This window comes from Ammodytes marinus (assembly GCF_949987685.1).
Source record: "Ammodytes marinus genome assembly, chromosome: 6".
NCBI lineage: Eukaryota > Metazoa > Chordata > Actinopteri > Uranoscopiformes > Ammodytidae > Ammodytes > Ammodytes marinus.
This window is the reverse complement of record NC_137235.1, coordinates 10,411,045-10,429,324: the sequence shown is the minus strand read 5'-3', so window position 1 is coordinate 10,429,324 and position 18,280 is coordinate 10,411,045. Positions and strand designations below refer to the sequence as shown.

Below are 18,280 nucleotides of genomic sequence, written 5' to 3'. Positions count from 1 at the left end.
GCTCCTCTGCGCTACACGGCCGGGAGTTTTTGTTTTGTCTCGTTCGTTGATGCCATTTTCCTGCGCGTGTGCAGGACAGGACTGGTTATTTTTGGAAATTGGTTTTAAAAGACTTCACCAACTTTGATGATTTGCTAAAATAACGTGCCAAGATGTTCAACCGCTGCAGGAAGCACACGTTTTAAACGGATTATAGTGAGGACCAAATGATGATCTTGCTGATTGTGTGACTATTAAGTGAAGGTTCCTCATATTTCCACTGGACACCTGTTCTTTTGATTCCGAAACGAACTATTGGAGCTAAACTTGAACTCATTCGATGTTTTGATGAGCTCTGATGCTTCAAACTGCAAAAGGCTGCTCAACTGTGAGCTGTTTTCCTGCAACTCGGACTTAAAAAATGCCTTGCGCTCACTTTTATATAATTTGGGAAATCAACCGCTCTCTCGCCTGCGGTGACTTACACTGAATGCACGAGTGGAAAAAGCTCGACTGCGTACTTTAACCGCGTTTCATTCAGAAGTTTAAGCATCATCTGAAGTTTAAGACGCTCCTTAAACTTCCCTTTCATCGGAGTGTGGTGGTGGCCAGTTCTCCCAAGGGATGTTTCTGAGCTCCCGAGAGCAGGGAGCGACAGCCCGGCTCCTGCAGTGGACCTTCGCCTCGTCCTGGTGCCTATGCGGCGGATCAGAGAGGAGATGAGAGCTGCGGTATACCACCTCCTAGCCGGCTGCCTCTGCCTGTTACTCACCGCTGCTGAGGTAAGCCACGAGGAAGTATTCTGCGGCTGCTAATGATATTTGCTGTGGTATTAGTGACACATTAATTGAAACTCGAATAAAAATAAAAAGGGACTGAGCCATATTGAACTGAATACATTCGGTCGGCGTAATTACGCACCAACTACTCTTTATTTTGGCGCAGGTTAGCCATGGCTATATATTTTTTTAATTAATTAATTTAAATAAACAAATATCAACACGTTTGATTGAACGGAATTTTTGCAGATTACGGTAGTAAGGGCTTGCATTTTTTCCTATTCCCAAAAAAGCGGCTCATCGACTGACTTTCTTCTACTATCTATGCTTTCTCCCCATAGGAATCTCCTCTACCCCGGGAGCTGTTGGAGCGGTTGTCACGCAGCGAGATCCGCAGCATCAGCGACCTCCAGCGGCTGCTAGAGATAGACTCCGTAGGTAAAGCGCTTCATTATAATACAACAACTCCCACTCCCGCACGCTGGATTAGTCAATGCAACAGCAACAATGAGGTTATTCAATGAATTCAGAATTCAATTAATTCAGAATTCACTGTCTGTAATGCGCAACTACCTGCTCAGCTGTTTTCAGGGTGGAGGATTATAACAAGGATGAAATGTATGTGAACTTTTGAAATAAGGAACAGTGGTTGTATCAATCCTAGTTTACCATTCATTTACATAAACCCAAAAATAACAAGACCATATCCTTATGTAGAAGAATGCTATTTATATATAATTTTTCTTAAAATTAAAAGTAAAATTTTAAAGTTCCCTACTTGTAGCATGGAAAGATCCTTGGGAGGGTTCTTAGTTCCTACTGACAAACCCACCAGAAGCTTATAAAGCGCTTACATGGACCTGTCAGAGCTGCTTCCTGCCTCCTTGTCTGTGCCTTGAGAAGTGTCTGATTTGAGGTTTTAGTTGCATCTGGTTCAGTGCACAGTAAGAGGATGCTGTCCTCTCCTCTCATTACTGGAATGCCTCACCAGATGTTGCTAGGAGACCACTGCTTGTCCTGTTCTTTACACCCTCCATGAACTCTGAAACAGTTAACTTTGTGATCGTCGGCCACTGCCAACAGTTAACTAGTGTTGATTTGTGTAAATGGATCATATTGAAATTAGTTTCCTGCTCATGTGAAGTCTGATTCAACACAGGAAAGCTGTGGTTCGCTGCAGTTATGGAGGAGCTTTGTTAAGTCTAAAATAAATAATGACATCGCAGTGATGTAAGCAAAGCTATCATCTTGGGCTTAGAGACTTAAAGTTCTTAATGGGTGTCCTGTGGTTGAAACTGCAGATGGTTTGGAGTTCGAAAGAAGTGAGCATTTATCAGGCAAAAAGGGTTTTGTGAAGAGACAGCTGCTTTATGGAAATTGTAGTTTTTTGACCCAAAATAGTAGTAGTAGTAAAAGATATATTAACTTCTGCTGCTAACATTTTGTCCATTCTATTTCTAAGTCTCAGAAATGTTGGATTTGCTACATCTTAACAACACCTTTTATATTGTGCTAATGGTCATGGTTGACCCAAACTTCCTACTTGTGTCACTAAACAGTATTTTCCATATCAATGTACATATTACTTTCCATTTTCTTTCTGTTTCTTATCAAACAGCTGGCACTCAGGAAATCCTGTATCCACACTAGGAATAATCTCTCTAAAAACAACTTGTTCCTCTTGTGACCTCTCTGTCTTCCTTGTAGAGTGTTTCCTTAGCTGTAACAGCAGTTAACTTTAAACTGCAACTGAATTTTATAAAACCTTTTATTTGTATTTTTTTAACTCTCCAAAAAGTCAGAAATGACATCATCAAAGTTAATTGGCTCCAACTCTAAATACTTATTTTAATTTTCAATAAACACACTAGACTTGCCAGTTAAGTTGTACAGGTAATACATCCAAACTTACTGAATTAGTGAGGTGAGACAGGAGGAAATAACTGTTGCATAAAACAATATATGTTTATGGCATGTGCTCCCCGAGTCAGACTCTAGATTCCTGCCACACAAACTTTCTTCTGCTGTGAACTTCACGTTCACAAAAAAATTGTTAATTCATTTTTTTTTATATGTCTGCCGCTCCGAGCGGTGCCACCATTAATCCTGGCATCATTGAGATGCAAATGTCGAGTGTGACGGCTCCCCGGCTCGGTGGGGGTCAAGTGGCTCACTTCATTATGCTGTTGTCATGCTGCCCATTATTGGTTTGAGAGCAGGGCCCGCTGGAAGGCTGCTGTGTTGCTATGTATAATTCATGCTGAAATTCCTGCATGTCAGGGAGAGAGAGGCTGAGAGAAAGTGACACAGGGAAAGAGAGAGAAATGTCCAATGTGGACTTTGTGTTTTAGATGCACATTGTGTATAAAGGCGGGCGTGTGTGCGTGACTGCTTGCACACACACACACCAACACACACATGGCACAGAGCTCTGAGTGACGAGTGCATGCCCGCACACACACACATACACAAAGAAGTGTGAGGTTTAGTATTCAGAATCAAATTAAAGCTGTCCTGCCCAGACATCATTTATGTTGATTTGCGTTTATCTTTTTCTGTCCAACACACACACACACACACACACACACACACACACACACACACACACACACACACACACACACACACACACACACACACACACACACACACACACACACACACACACACACACACACACTCTCTTAGCTCAGAATTTACTGGCTTTGAACAGGTTTGTGGATATTCGTTGCTTTGGCAGTGTTAGAGTGTTGAAATGGTTTGATGGATCTGTAAACACTTAAAGAGGACCTATTATACTACTTTTCTGGTCTTCATTTCTTGTTTTACACTGCTATAGAGCAACCTGACACGAATCACATCACAAAAAATTATGTAGATTTTCGGGAAGCTCTTTCTCTTATTTTGGCGATCCAGTATGCCTGTGCTTCGGCCATCTCCGCTCCCTCCGCCTGTGCTTCGGCCATCTCCGCTCCCCCCCGCCCCCTCCTGCAAACCCCACTCCGTTGTGATTGGTTACCTTCCTTCCGGAACACTTTCAGTGGCGGGAAGCGCGAGCATGGACCTATAAGGGCGCGAGGCAGACGCGAGCAAGGAAGTGACAGCATTACTATACATGGAAACATCCGCGTGGTGACGACACCAAGTTACATGCGACGTCACAAAGTTACAAAGCGTCAAGCCGCTTTGAACACGTGACTTCTCGACTGGCTAGAATAGTGTCTAGTGCTCTGCACAGACACCCCAGACGGTCAGCAGGGAATACGTCGAAATGCATGTAAGTCATTATTTGATAATTTAGTATGGTTAAGCATGACTATAAATCATCATAAAAACGTTTATAGGTCATAAAAGTCAAAAAGCATCATAGGTCCTCTTTAAGAAACACTTGATTGACTTTTACAGCCTCTCATGATACACACACCCACAAGACACACGGACACACTCAAAGGGAAAGCTCAGCATAAACACCTGCCCTTGAAGGCCACACTCAGTTGTTAGGAAAAGGAATATACACTTTAATTGGATGTATGCATCAATGCTTTTTTCGAACATATCCCAGCCCGTATAATGTAAAATGCATTAATCCATCCAGCAATACAGAAAGAAGGTCAGTTTGGCTTGTGATCTGATTAGTGTTGATGCGTTTATAAAGTGTCTTAAGTGGTAGCTACAGAAAACAGCATTTTCTCAGCTGTAGAGTCCATGGGACCCATAAGTGACCTCAGACTGAAATACTGTTGTAGTGTGTGTGTGTGTGTCCGTGTCTTTCTCTGAATTAGATTTAAAATATCTCAGATGTAGTCCCTGGCACGGCAAGTTTCTCACTGGCTACATTTAAGTGCAGTGAACCCGGTAACCTGCAGACAGATATAAACAGATTAGAAGCGTAACCCAGTTAGAATAACCTGGTTATAAATCTACTTCTTGTCTAAAGCCTTTGGCACATATTAAAATATCTTCGAATGGAGAGATTTTTCATGAAATTGTATGTAATGGTCCCAGTGGAGGAGTTGCGATGTTTTTGGTGACCCCCTTGACCTTTTTAAGGGTTTAATCTTGTACACAACAACAGTCCAGTGTAATGAGTAGTACAGAAAGTAGCAATTGAATGCACTACTTTCAGTGTCTTAGTTTTATCTGTGTGTGTGTGTGTGGGAATATTTATGAATGGTGCTGTTAACGGTGAGAACCTGTGACGTCTCAATGTGCGTGTTGTTGTGTCTTTCACCAGAGAACGAGGTGATCGAGGAGACCAAACACAGCTACCACAAGGACTTCTCTCACAGCTTCCCCGACCTGAAGAGAGCACACACACACACCAGACACAGGAGGAGTACTGGTGAGACATACACACACACACACACACACACACACACACACACGCACACACACACACACACACACACACACACACACACACACCCACACACACACAAATGAACACACATTACACACTCTCAAGGTCTCAGAAACACATTGGCTACATGCAGACATTTTGGTTTATTTTACATTGTCATGCTGATTACTGTTCACCCTCATCCCATGGAGACACAAAATACATACAAACTCATATTTCTTTACTTGGTTTATTGGGTTTTGTATAGGTATAATAATGAAAAGCCATACATTCCCTTTATAATTTAAATTTAAATTTATTATTATTATGTTTTAACATATAGAACAGTGACCAAAATATGAGGTTTATCTATCAATAAATGCATCACATTCTCATATTCATGTAACTTGTCATATTAATAGAAGTCCGAGAGGTCTCCATAGTGCTAGGGAAACAGTGGGTGGGTAAAATGTTGCAATATTTGGTTCTAAGTGTTCTTGACCGTTATGTTTCTGTAACCTTTGACCTGTGTATTGCGCCACAGTGGTGGAAGAGGCCCTACCAGCGTCGTGCAAGGTGCGGACAGCCATCTATGAGATCCCCAGGAGTCAGGTGGATCCCACCTCAGCAAACTTCATCATCTGGCCGCCCTGCGTCGAGGTGAAACGCTGCACCGGCTGCTGCAACACCAGTAACATGAGATGTCAGGCATCCCGCAAGCACCACCGCACGGTCAAGGTACAACACAAAAACCTGTTTCAACTGTTTATTATCCATGAAAGTGTATCTTTAGACACAGATAATAAAGTAACCTTTGTTTATATTCTGAAGAAACTTTTAGGAAAAGAGTCCTATCTACACCAGACCAAAAATAATGCTTAAACCTCTACTTTTAAAGTTGCATACATGTCTTAACATAGCTTCACGACGAGGAAATAATATAAAGAAAGCTGAAAGACTTGAAAAAAGGAAAATAAACTGTCTCGAAAGTGCATGCAAAATGGCAAAGAGAATTTATCCGCCATTTGTTAAAAGACACTTCAAACTTACAGCACCACCCACGGTATAGATGATTTTGACAACTTAAGATGAAAGCCCTGCCCACTACCAGACACAGACAGTAGCTCTGTGTCACATCCCTAGTATGCAATTGTGAAACAAAAACAAACAAAATGGCAGTAGGAAATTAAACAATTTCCTTTTCTAAACATTTATTCTAACTGGTCTTCAAACATGTTGGCACACTCACTGTAAACAGCAGTAATTACTCCACAAACATTTTGTAAAAGTCTTCTGTTATTTGTCTTTTAGTGGCACCGACCCCCCAACACACACAACCACTTAACTATTCACTAGAGGTATACACTTTACAGCTGCCAAAAACAATTACTCTCACTAGTCTCCTTACCAGTGTGTGTCTGTGTTTGTGTGTGTCTGTGTGTGTGTGTGATTGACAGTCTGGCTGTGTGTTAGTTCAATAACATAATAGCTTCCTTTTGAACTCTGCCAGAGCTGGATATAAGACTCAGTAAACCGTGATTGCTTCACAGTCACAAGCTGCCAACTGGGAGCTGAACCTGTGTGTGTGTGTGTGTGTGTGTGTGTGTGTGTGTGTGTGTGTGTGTGTGTGTGTGTGTGTGTGTGTCTGTGTCTGTGTGTCTGTCTGTGTGTGTGCCTGTGTGTCTGTGTCTGTGTGTTCCCTGCACAGGAAAGGGATTAAAAATGTACTGTACTTTTCAATCAAGAGAGTAAACATTATTAACTTGAAAGTGATATTAACTGGACCCTTGATTAGACTGACTATTGTCTAAAAACTGCTTGCAAAAAGGAGTTTAGAAGTGTTACCAGTGTTAAATGACAAAACAAGGGCCTACATTCAAATATATAAAATGGAAACAATTCAAATGAAATAAAATGAGAATAAAAAGCAGTTGCTGAGAGTGAGCGAGTGAAAGATAGACAAATGAAGTTGGTATTTGTGTGTGTTGCCAGAGGTCAAGAGGGAAACAGTAGCGGGGGAGAAGGGGAGGGTGAGTTTGATTCCCTGTGCTTTAGCCTGCTGATACTCAATCTGAGATGAAAGGACTCGTCCTTTGTCTGCTTACAGGGGAAATCAAAAATAAAGTCACTCACATGTGCTGAGTATCCAGCGTTCAGAGGGTAAACGGTCACGAGCGCAAGATGCACTCACACACAGCCCGAGGTTGGGGAATGGCAGGGCTTAGGTTTAGGTGCTGTGTCCATCTGTGAGACAAAGACAAAGTGGAAGAAAAAACTAACATTAGCATTACAGCTGATGCTTACTGCAGCCATATCAGGCTGGGACCTCAAGTTAAATCATAGGCCCTTGTTTTCTGCTGGAAAATTATCGATTGACCCTTCAGTTTTCACGAGGGTAAGCTGGAGTATGTGAGCGTGAATTGAAGTGGTGTTGGCTGGGATGTGGCTGTTGCGCTGGACTCTTGTGTGAGCTAAATCTGTAGGGAAAGCACTTGATTGACATGCTGATCTTTGTTCATTTGAAAAAAATTTGCTGTAGCAAGCACATTTTTTTGGGAGCATAAAGAGGAAACGTTTACACCGAACTCCGAACAGTTTACTGTCATTTTAGTTTTTTTAATTTGTTCTCCTTGTTACATGATCGACTAATGCACGATTAATGTTTTTTCATGTTTATGTTGAGGCAACTAAGTTATCTTAGCTTAGCACAACCTTTTTTTAAATTAGTCAGTTTTATTGAACATGTTAAAATAATACAAACACAAAATACTTTTTTAAAGGAGTAAAATAAAACAAACGGGTTCCTGAACAATACCACTATTGATTTCTAACCTTGACCAAATGATTCACAGGTTGTAGCGGCTCACCCTTTCAGCACCCACCCTGTCATGAAATATAAACTTTACTTCATGGGTGCTTCGGCACCACAGCAGAAGAACTTAATCAGTTGCTGTTGTCTACGCTCAGCGGTCTCTGTCTGTTCAGACTTGAAGCACAGAGGCTTGTGCAATCAAAGCTGGTGCTCCACGACTTGGCTCCTTGTTCTGGATGTGTGTGTGTGTGTGTGTGTGTGTGTGCGTGTGCGTGTGTGTGTGTGTGTGTGTGTGTGTGTGTGTGTGTGTGTGTGTGGGAAAGAAAGACATATGGCTGTTTCAGTAGCCATGGCTAACGGCAAGTGTGACGTGTGTTGGCACAAAACAAGAAATGCTTAACTTAGCATCAGTTGAAAAATGATTCTACTGACAGTGTTAATGCTCTATTCATTCCTCCAAACAGGACTGCAGACACACCTGTGTGTTTACACAGCCAGCAGTAAAGACTTGGCTAGCTTGTATTCTTAAGAAGCTCAAGAAAAGCATTTTGTTTGTAGTTACTTGTTCTTCATATTTACAGTATCATTGTAAATGTAAATAAAAAAGTTTTGCCTAGAATTAGTTGCTCCCCTTACCACTGATAACATCCAGGACAATCTATGTTCTAGTCATGAAGCCCCACAAAGTTTGTTCCTTGAGTTTGGAAGTTCCACAAGCTTACCACTGTGTGAAGGGGCTTGTTAGCAGGATTGGCTCACGTTTGCTTTTTTACGTTAAAGCAGTCTTAAACACAACTGTTTATTCCATTCTTAGACTTCATTTCTTTTAGTCTTAGAAGATCACCCAAAAAAACCAAAGTAAGAGTGTGTTTTCTGGTAGAAAGGCCTGTTTTTTGTGTTCTCATTGGATCCTTTCTCCTTCAGGTGGCGAAAGTGGAGTATGTGCGGCGGCGTCCCAAGCTGAGGGAGGTGCAGGTCAGGCTGGAGGATCACCTGGAGTGCATGTGCACCAACAAACGCCACAACAGCCCAAACTCAGACACAGACAATGGTAAGAGTAAAGGTGCGTGTGTGTGTGTGTGTGTGTGTGTGTGTGTGTGTGTGTGAGTGCGTATGCTTTTGCTGATTCCTCATGTGAATTCTGCTCCTGTTTAAATGTGTCTACTGACACCAAAAGGAGCTGATAAGAGATCTGAGGTATTCACTGTTTTTTCGTCTCTGCTTGATTCAGGCCTCTCTCAGGGGAAACCAAACACACACACACAAATACAAACACACACACAGACAGACAGACACACAGACAGACAGACACACACACACACACACACACACACACACACACACACACACACACACACACACACACACACACACACACACACACACACACACCTCTATCCTGTGTTTTCATTTCCTCCATCTCACCTTTCAGACCCTTCTACTCACAGCCTTATCTGTCTCTTCTTTCTCTTTAGTTTTATCAACTATGAAGTAAACTATTTGAACACTTGTAACGTGTACGTTTTTGTGCAAAGCAGCATTTGTTTTGGGTGTGAAATGGAAACATGTTGGATGAGTTTGTCTTTCTCCCAACAGGCATCAGGTGAATACAGATGGACAGATGAGGATGAGTGGAGGACAGCCAGAGGAGGACAACACGCACCAGAAAAACAAGAACAAGCACCTTCTACCTTCAACCTTCACCTGCCATCAAGTGACTGTAAAGAAGGTTTGATGGAGTGTGTTGTTTTAACCCGTGACCTTTGGGAGGTTTTCATGGAGGATAACTGACTCGTATGGACCTCAACTGTAATTTAAAAAAAGATTTTCAAAAAACAACTGCCAGACACAGAAGCGAACAATGATTTGGGATGGTTTCCTCGCTGATATTTTCCTCGATGGAGAAAAGAAGCGATTAGATAAACACTGGCAGAAGTGAGTGGATTCTGGGATACGGGAGGACTTATGGTCTGTGTCGTGTTCCGTCTTCCAGAGTATAAACCGCTCAGCGTCTCGGATTATGATCTGGGTGGAATCCCTTCTGGAAATAATGACTGGGATTAGGGTTTTTGTACTCCAAGATGTGCTCTTCCGCTGTAAAACACTCACACACATGTATATCCTCTTATTTTTATAACCTCTAATTTTCTATCGCTGTCTGTTTCTACTTCTGGTATGTTATCCTCATAAAGAATGGAGGGGGGGATAAACCCTCATGACACATTACTGATACTAATAAACTATTTATATGAAAAACAAAAAGGAGCCTGGTGATCAGAAAACAGTTTTCTTCTCAGAGCGACCGAAGGATTTATTCAAACCCGAAAGAAGAACGGAACAGGCTTCTGTGTGCGTGTGTGTGTGCGTGTGTGTGTGTGTGTGTGTGTGTGTGTGTGTGGTTGTGTGTGTTTGTGTGTGTGTGTGTGTGTGACAGAGAGATTATCTGGCCTATCATAATACTGAGGCTAAAACCCCTGTAAATTTGTCACTAAGAGTAACACACATAAACCCCCACTAATGCAGAAAAAAGAGATGGACATGTGTGTGCCGAAGGTGAAAGTTGCTGCTGAGCAACTGTTTTTATTAAATGCCTCATGCATTCACTTTTGACTGATGCTATGAAAACTAATATTTCTAATGAAACAAATGCAAATTAATTGAGTCTTAGGCCTAGCCCGGAAACCCATATCTTTCAAATATACATTTTCAACTCATCTCCTTACTGTTACCTTTTCTAACCTAGCCTTATTCAGCAGCTAGAGGTTATTCATATGTCATCCTTATTTAGATGCAAGTAAATGCTCCAACGTTAACTTAGGCTACAGTCGTCACATGTTAACACAGCGATCCTCACTGCTTTGTTTCATTCTGCAATACTGAACTTATTTTTATGTAACACCTACTCTGATTTAGGAAAAGGAGCCAATTAGTAAACTGTAAAATAAAGGGATTACTGTAGGGGTCTGTTTTCCTGGTGGTGAAGACGTGATGTTTTTTCTCCCCCCTCATCCAAACCTGAAGCCATCGAGTCGAACCTTCTCAATCCATCAGGCCATTCAAACCACCACTGGCATCCCACAAACCTTTCTGTTTGAACGACTTTGCTGCGGTTCCATTCCGCCTCAAACAGTTATTTATGTTTCAGACGTAAAAACACTTATTAGGACATGCTTCAACAGCTGAGTGCATTTACAACAAACAGGAGACCAAACAAATGTGTGTTGGTTGTGGTGGTGAAAAAGCCTACGAGGCAGACAGTGACTTCATGCGAGCTTGAGGTTGCTTTGCGTTATTCACTCTACTGGCGTATTGCTCTTGGAGGAGCTGGTGTAAACTCTGTGTAGACATTGGCCAACACTGTAACCAGAGTGAATAGTTGCTGGAAATACATAAAATTCATAATTGAGTGGCTCTATTTGAGTTGCACAAAGACGACACTGTGCGTAAAAACATTTTGGGTTTTGGGTTCCAAACCGTCAAGTTTGCAGCAGCGAGTCGCATCAAAATGCATCTCAATAGCCAACATTAGAACGCATTGAAGATACAGTGTTGTGTGTATCAAGCATTTGTTTGTTTTGGAGGGAACAAAGAGAAATAAGAGACAGATGGGGATAAGACTGTGTGCAGCAGGGTCTGAAAGGTGAGATGGAGGAAATGAAAACACAGGATGGAGGTGTGTGTGTGTGTGTGCGTGTGTGCATGCGTGCGTGCAAATGCAAAGGTTGAAAGTGGACTAGTATGTGTGAAACAGAGAGAGGAAGCCCATCCCTCTAAAACCCAGTTAAGCAGATTAACATGCTAGATAAAATGCTGAATGCTCCGCAGGTCAAGTACAACCTGATGCAAGCCGATGGAAGTTGGACTCACTTCAGCTACAGATCTCAGATCAGATTACCCAACCTCAGTATCCCCACGCTCAGACATTAAGAAGCTGACGTATATCTTATTCTGAGTCAGCAGGTATTTTGGATGAACATCTCAAGGTTGATATCAGTTTGCTTTCATAATGATTGGAGCTGCAATTAAAAAACACATGAAGAAACTGGGGGAAAACAAGATGCCTCATTGCTGGCTTCAAATGGTGTCCCTTTCCACTGTGGAGTTATTTTCCCACCACCACTCATAGCTCTTTTATTGAGAGACCGTTCCAAATCCAGGGTGATCCCTTAACAAGGGGAAGTGTTTGGGAGCAGAACTGGAACAAAGTCTTATTGTAACTGTGGTCTGGGTGGAATCTTCGCCATATTGGCAGTGAACAGCATAAATGGCCGGCATCCCATATCTGAATTTACGGTCAATGTTGGCCTTGTATAACATTACTGCCAACCCCAAGTCCCTTCACTCTCCCATTGTCTTTCTTTACTGCAGTGATGTCAAACTAAGTCTTGATTAAAAGTAAACAGTCTTTGTTTTTTTAGGTCTCTTCTCCTCCCTGATCTTCTCCTTTCCCTTCCATGTGTCATACAGAGCTGCTTTATGAACGCTCCACTTACCAGATAAACACGTCCACCTCCCACCGTCAGGCTTGTTCTCACCACTGGATACAGTTGGGATGGAGAACGCTGAGGTTTGGCATCATTGGATGCGTGTTTACTGCTGTCGTGCGGTCGATGCTGATTTTGTGGTGCTGGATCCTATATGCAAAAGTTACATTTATTTCCTGTAACGAGAAAGGATTCTTGTTCTAAATTAAAGGTTCAGTAAGCGGAATGGTCAGTTTAGCTAACTTCCTGTCAGTTACTGCAGTTACGCCCCCCTCCCTCGTCCCAACGTCACCACATTAATGCACTGCGGTCTTCAAGCAGCGAGTTATCTAGCATCATCTTGGATCCATAAGTGTGATAAACCACGATAAAAAACATCAAAACAGACATTGGGAAGGATATTTACCTGCTCCGCCATTGTAGGCGAATACACATTCACCAATCTGTCGCTCTGCACGTGCACCGGCACTGAGACGGGTGCCGGTTTGTAGCGTTCTCTCTTCTGATTGGATACCAGTTTCGGGATCCCCGAAAAGTGTATTTGCCGATTACATGCAGAGCGAGTGACTGAGAGATTGGCTTTATGAAACGTGCACACTATATAAGTGATCACTGCACGAATAAAGAGCGCCTTAACACTTATATTAACATAAATAAATTGCTCACTTCACCTTAAAAACTTAGATAAAGAGTGAGACAGAGATGTAGAGGATTCCTTAACCTAATACATACCTTAACATCATTTATTTGTTGATTACACATTTTTATTAAAAGTAACCTATTATCCAAAAAGAATCTCAACATTAATACGAGTCCCCGGTGTGACTAAAACAACCATTCCTCTTTCTCCAAATCCACTTTTCTAGAAACCTGTGTTCAAAAACCCCAGTCAGATTTATCTCCCCTCATGACGTCAAAAGCGGAGAAGCCACACCCCCTCATTACCAACCTAACTTAGCTCTACCTCCACCTATGATAAGCACAACCCCAGGTATCCCTGAATCTAACTGACAGTTAGATTCAAACTGGCTGTTAGATTTGGGGCCAATCAGAGCAGACTGGGATTTTTGGAAGGTGGGACTTAAAGAGACAAGCTCTAAAACGGAGCGTTTCAGACAGAGGTATGAAAAAAGGGGATTAAGGAATGGCATTGTGAGAAATACAAAAGGAACTAGTGAAGCATTAAAACTGCAGTAAAAGTATGATATTTTCATCTTAAATGTGGTGGATAAACAGACAATTATACTTGAGTAAATGTACTCTGTACTCTTTACTGTTACTTTTCACCACTGCAGCTGGGGCCAACATGTTTATAATGAAGATCAACTCTCTGTGAGTCACTTTGGTAAACAACAGTGTTATTATATTGCCTTGTCACCCTCCAGGTTCAAACCCTGCTTCTTCATGCGGCAGTATGTTCTTGTATTAGCATAACAAATTGGTAAGAAGTCGAAACACTGAGAAGATAAAAAAAAAAGCAAATTTGTGACAAATACTAACTTCTAGCAGCTTTGGCTTCTGATTGGGTTCAATGTGGGAGATCTAGACCCAGGACAGAACTTCCACTTCTTTAACAATGCTTTTTGTTTGCTGTTTGTAGTCATGCATTACTTTTTTATTGTGAAGAACATTATTTTCTAAGTAAATGGTTGGACTATGTAGTTTTGTTGAACCAAAGGCCAACTACATGCTTGTTCTCTTGTAGTTTAAGCTTGACTCATCTGTTTGTTTCAGTTGAAAATTGCGCAATTATTTTCCTTGTGTTTGTTCCTACACGAAGCATGCAGCAGGTACTGGCTGCGGCAGGTCTCTCCATCTCGCTGTAGCCTTAGGGAAAACAGCTGCTTGATCGCTATCGAATATTCCTTTAAACACCCTTCCCCTGCTAACGACACACCTCCTGCTCTGCTATTCACAGTTTGACTTCAGCACAGCCTTTTAAAGTCACATAAGCCTCTTCCTCACACACACACACACACACACACAAACAACAAAAAAGCCGCCCTGCTGTCAAGCACTCCAAATCACTCCACAAAATAAACCCCCTCCTGGTCCCCCACGTCGCAGCTACACCATTGTCTCTGGCCAGGCAATAGGTCGGCTGCTGCTGCCGAGTGTTTGCAGAGACAAAGTGCTTTTTGATGGAGTCACTGGAGGAGGGAGTTAGATTGTTAAAGGCTAAAGGTGTGTGTCAGTGTGTACGCTCACTACGCCTGTGTTGAACAACGCTACACATCTTCTTGGCTTTCACAGACCCCACAAGTCATCCAGAGCTGTGACTCCTCTGATCCAGTTTTTTGCAAGAGCGTGGTTGTGTGCGTGGAGATTAAGCCCCATGTCACATGTATCTGTGAGCAAAGTCTGTCTAGCGTAGTTATTTTTATGTCAATCTAGCATGTTCGCTCACTTTAATCCCTCTGTGGTTGCGGTCTCATTTACCACAAAGCCATTAAGAGCCATTGTGATACCAGAAGAGAGAGCACATGAGAGATAATATTTAGAGCTTTTGGAAATATTTTGATCCCTTTCATATGTAATGTATTTATGCATTTGCAGCTGGGTACTCTATTAAAATAGTGTATATAGTTTTGTATGTAGTAGGCACCTAATTTGGCAACCTTATAATTTTTTATAAATGTATGTATATATTTAACATAAAAATCACCTCCAGTGATTGTTTAAAGTTTTCGCTCTGAAATCAAAATTGTGTGATGATAAAAAAAAGACTTGAGAAAACCGCATTTACAATTAGGCCATATATACAGTTAACAATTAAACAATGTGCTGCATATTCTTGAGTAAAAGCAAAGGGATGAATCTCTCTTCAACATTTTTTTACCGGATTCACAAAATCCATTTGCTGCTGTAATGAGAGGATTAGCCGGAGTTTGCATGCAGGAATGAGGTCAGTTTATGAACTCAGTGAGGCTCAAGAGATGATAATCTTGGGAATTATGGTGAGTGGGAGACATTAAGTTGACAGGAAGTTTAAAAAAAAAATGACAGTTTGAAAAGCTTGTGTCGTGTTGTGCCGCTAGTGGTGCCTGTACAAGCTTCAGGCACTCAAGTGTGGTAGTACCTTCAATTTCAGATGACCTTTATCAGTGACATCATGGCTTGTCCCTGAGGCAATTTGGAAAAAGTCATCTTTGAATTACACTCATTATCATCCACCTCTTGTTCCAATTATCCAATCGGAACACACCCATCAGGATGAGGTTTTATCTTCTGCCACATTTTTACTTGGCTTACCATTTCCACTTTGTCCATGTCGCCTCTTTTCGTACAGGAAGTCCTTCTTTCATTTCTTTAGTTTGTCTGTAGTCTTGTCTGCAGTAGCCATCTCACACTGGATATATTCGAATATGATCTTTCTTCTTGTTGCTGCCTCTAATTTATTTTTGAATCACCTGCTTGAACCAAAGTGCAGGTAGACTGTATTTCCCCTTCATGGGCAACTGTTTTGATTTGACATCCATGCTGAATATCTGGTTTTCAAGAATCGTGGTCAACATTTTTAAGGTTGGTCTGGTTTGCAATAATCCCGTCCCCAGGCCCTGATGCGGGCAAGCCTTGGTTCTAGACCAGCAAAGAGTTCAGTCCGCTCTGGAGCCAGTTATTCCCTTGCTGTTGAATCGCAGGAAACTGGTCCGCAATTAGGCGCCAACTCCGAACCAATCTTCCAACTGACTCAATGGTAATTGTCGTCTATTTAACTGCAGAGTTCATGGATCCAAAAGACAATGTTTAAAGGAGAGTAAATGTTAGGGTTTCATTTGTCTGGTAACATGACTTCAAATGAATGCTAATGTTTCTCTACTGTATATAGACTAAATAAAGCTGTTTGTTTCTTCATATCAAAGTTCTGAATTTAGTTCAGTGACTGTTGCTCAGCATAGTAAGGCTCTTCAATCAGCATTGTTTTTTTCACTTGAGCTCATTTGAATTATGGAGCTCTCTTGAGTAGATACTAAAACTCAGTCGTGAGAAAAGAGAGAAGGACATCAATAGGCTGAAAGAGGCAGAGGGGGGAGGGTGCTGGAAGGGTGGATATAGAGGCAGCCAGGCAGGGCAGGGGTAGATGGGGGCCCATTGCCTTGAGAGTAAATCTGGTTTTATTATTGAATGAACATTAAGAGAATAGGCATGCTTCAGTGAATGGACCAGTGACAACTTAAACCACTTTGCAGTCTGACAGTTTGATGATTTGCCAACCCCGCTAACAGGCAAGTTAATCATTTTTCTCCTTTATTTAACCTGGTTAGTGCAAGCATCTGATTTTCAAAGGAAGCCATGACAGCAGGATTTCCTTCACATCTAAAAGCCCTGTCCACTTATTTCAACAAGGTAAAGAGCTTTTTGTAGCACCATATGAAGGAAGGGGAGATGACCGGCAACTACAGCTGCTAGTGTATCTAGTTGACTGTGGAAAACATGCAACCGACATTAGAGAATACATAACGATCATATGATTTTGGTCAGTAAATTTGGCTCATTCAAGGCCGCATAAAGGAGGTTGGACTTCAGAGAGGAAGCCACGCAGTGACCCATCAGAGACTACAATGACTCCCCTCTTTATTACCCATAAACCATCCTTTGCAATTCTTTGAATATGGGGCATAAAGGACTTATCTTATACAAGTAAAATCATTTGTTGCTTTTCGATGGCTGTTTGTTTGAAGCTTTTGTGTTGCTCTTCAACACTGTAAGTTAACAAAATGTAAGTTTCATGTTTGTGTCAGTTTGAGTTGATAATCATGTATTTTGTTGAAAGATGAGACAACTTGTAGTTTGGAAATTACTTTCATCTTTTGAGAGTGAATCGTCAAGTTCACGTTCCTCTCTGTAAATTAGATTTATACCATTTCTCCTCCCATGCCAAAAAGTTAGGTGATACACGAGAAAGGTCTCACTCAGTTGTTGTTGTTTAGGGAACAAAGGGCCCCTTAATGCATGTCGATTACATCATCAGTCTGGTTATTTAAAGCACAAGACATACATTATTTACATATTCCATTGATTGTTCCAAACACAAAAAAACACTGTACTGGGTGACTTTTTACTTCATTATTAAGAACATCGCCACAGCTGTTTATTTACATTCGGTCCCATACACTACCCTTAAAGCTGTAATCTGCAACATTTGCGTTATGTTGTTCTTCTGGACAAGAGTTTCTTTCAAAACCAAACATTATTTAGTCAGTATTTTACTGTGTGTGTTCTTTTCCGCCATTGTGACCCAGAAGTTATATAAAGTACAGACAGAGAGAGTCTGTGTAGCTACATCAGTCGGCTCTCGGCAGTGACAACACTCGTCCAAAGCAGCTAAAACTCAGCCTCACAGAGCCGCTAGCATGGCTGTAGATGTAGAACATAACTGGATGTGGATGACTGCAAAGATAAAATGTTACAGGCCGAATGAGAGACGACAAGGCGTAAAACTGGAGGCACTGGTTACTTAAGAGCCAGAAGCCCCTGCATCAATCAGCCAAAACTTGTCCCCAGAAAGAAAGAAACAGCTGCTCTCCTGCCTCCTAGGGAGCTAGACAGTTAATAAGGAGACAAAATGATTAAGGTGATTCACTGGTCTTTCTTGGGCTTCTACATCATCCCTCCGCCCCTGACCTTTGACTTAGTCCCCCTTGACCTCGGCTTTGTGCAGCCGTCAGGTGCCGACTTGCCTTCCATAGGGATCGGGATTCCTTCAAGATGCTCTCACTCTGGTGGGGGGGGGGGGGGGTTAGTATTGTCTTTTCCTGGACAAAGAAAGAAAAATCACCAATCACACCCAAATGTCCATACCCTATGAGCAACACTGCATGCTTACCCAGTGTTCTCCTATTGCTAGTGCATGGTTTTCATCATGACTTCCGATGTCCTTTTCGGT

At 41.8% G+C, this 18,280-nt stretch overlaps 1 protein-coding gene across 1 annotated transcript; it reads left to right on the top strand.

Annotated features, from left to right (window-relative positions):
• Positions 1-10,133, top strand: pdgfaa (platelet-derived growth factor alpha polypeptide a). Its single transcript, XM_080028704.1, has 6 exons — positions 1-761; positions 1,100-1,196; positions 4,993-5,100; positions 5,642-5,835; positions 8,834-8,960; positions 9,506-10,133. The coding sequence occupies exons 1-6, from the start codon at positions 678-680 to the stop codon at positions 9,514-9,516; spliced, it is 621 nt and encodes a 206-aa protein (XP_079884830.1). The 5' UTR covers positions 1-677; the 3' UTR covers positions 9,517-10,133.
• The last annotated feature ends 8,147 nt before the right edge of the window (positions 10,134-18,280 follow it).

What these genes read in the sequence shown, in the direction of transcription:
- pdgfaa (XM_080028704.1), top strand. Translation starts at nt 678, where the DNA reads ATGCGGCGGATCAGAGAGGAGATGAGAGCTGCGGTATACCACCTCCTA. An exon ending in GCTAGAGATAGACTCCGTAG is followed by an intron (nt 1,197 to 4,992) that starts GTAAAGCGCTTC and finishes GTCTTTCACCAG; the next exon opens with AGAACGAGGTGATCGAGGAG. An exon ending in CAGACACAGGAGGAGTACTG is followed by an intron (nt 5,101 to 5,641) that starts GTGAGACATACA and finishes ATTGCGCCACAG; the next exon opens with TGGTGGAAGAGGCCCTACCA.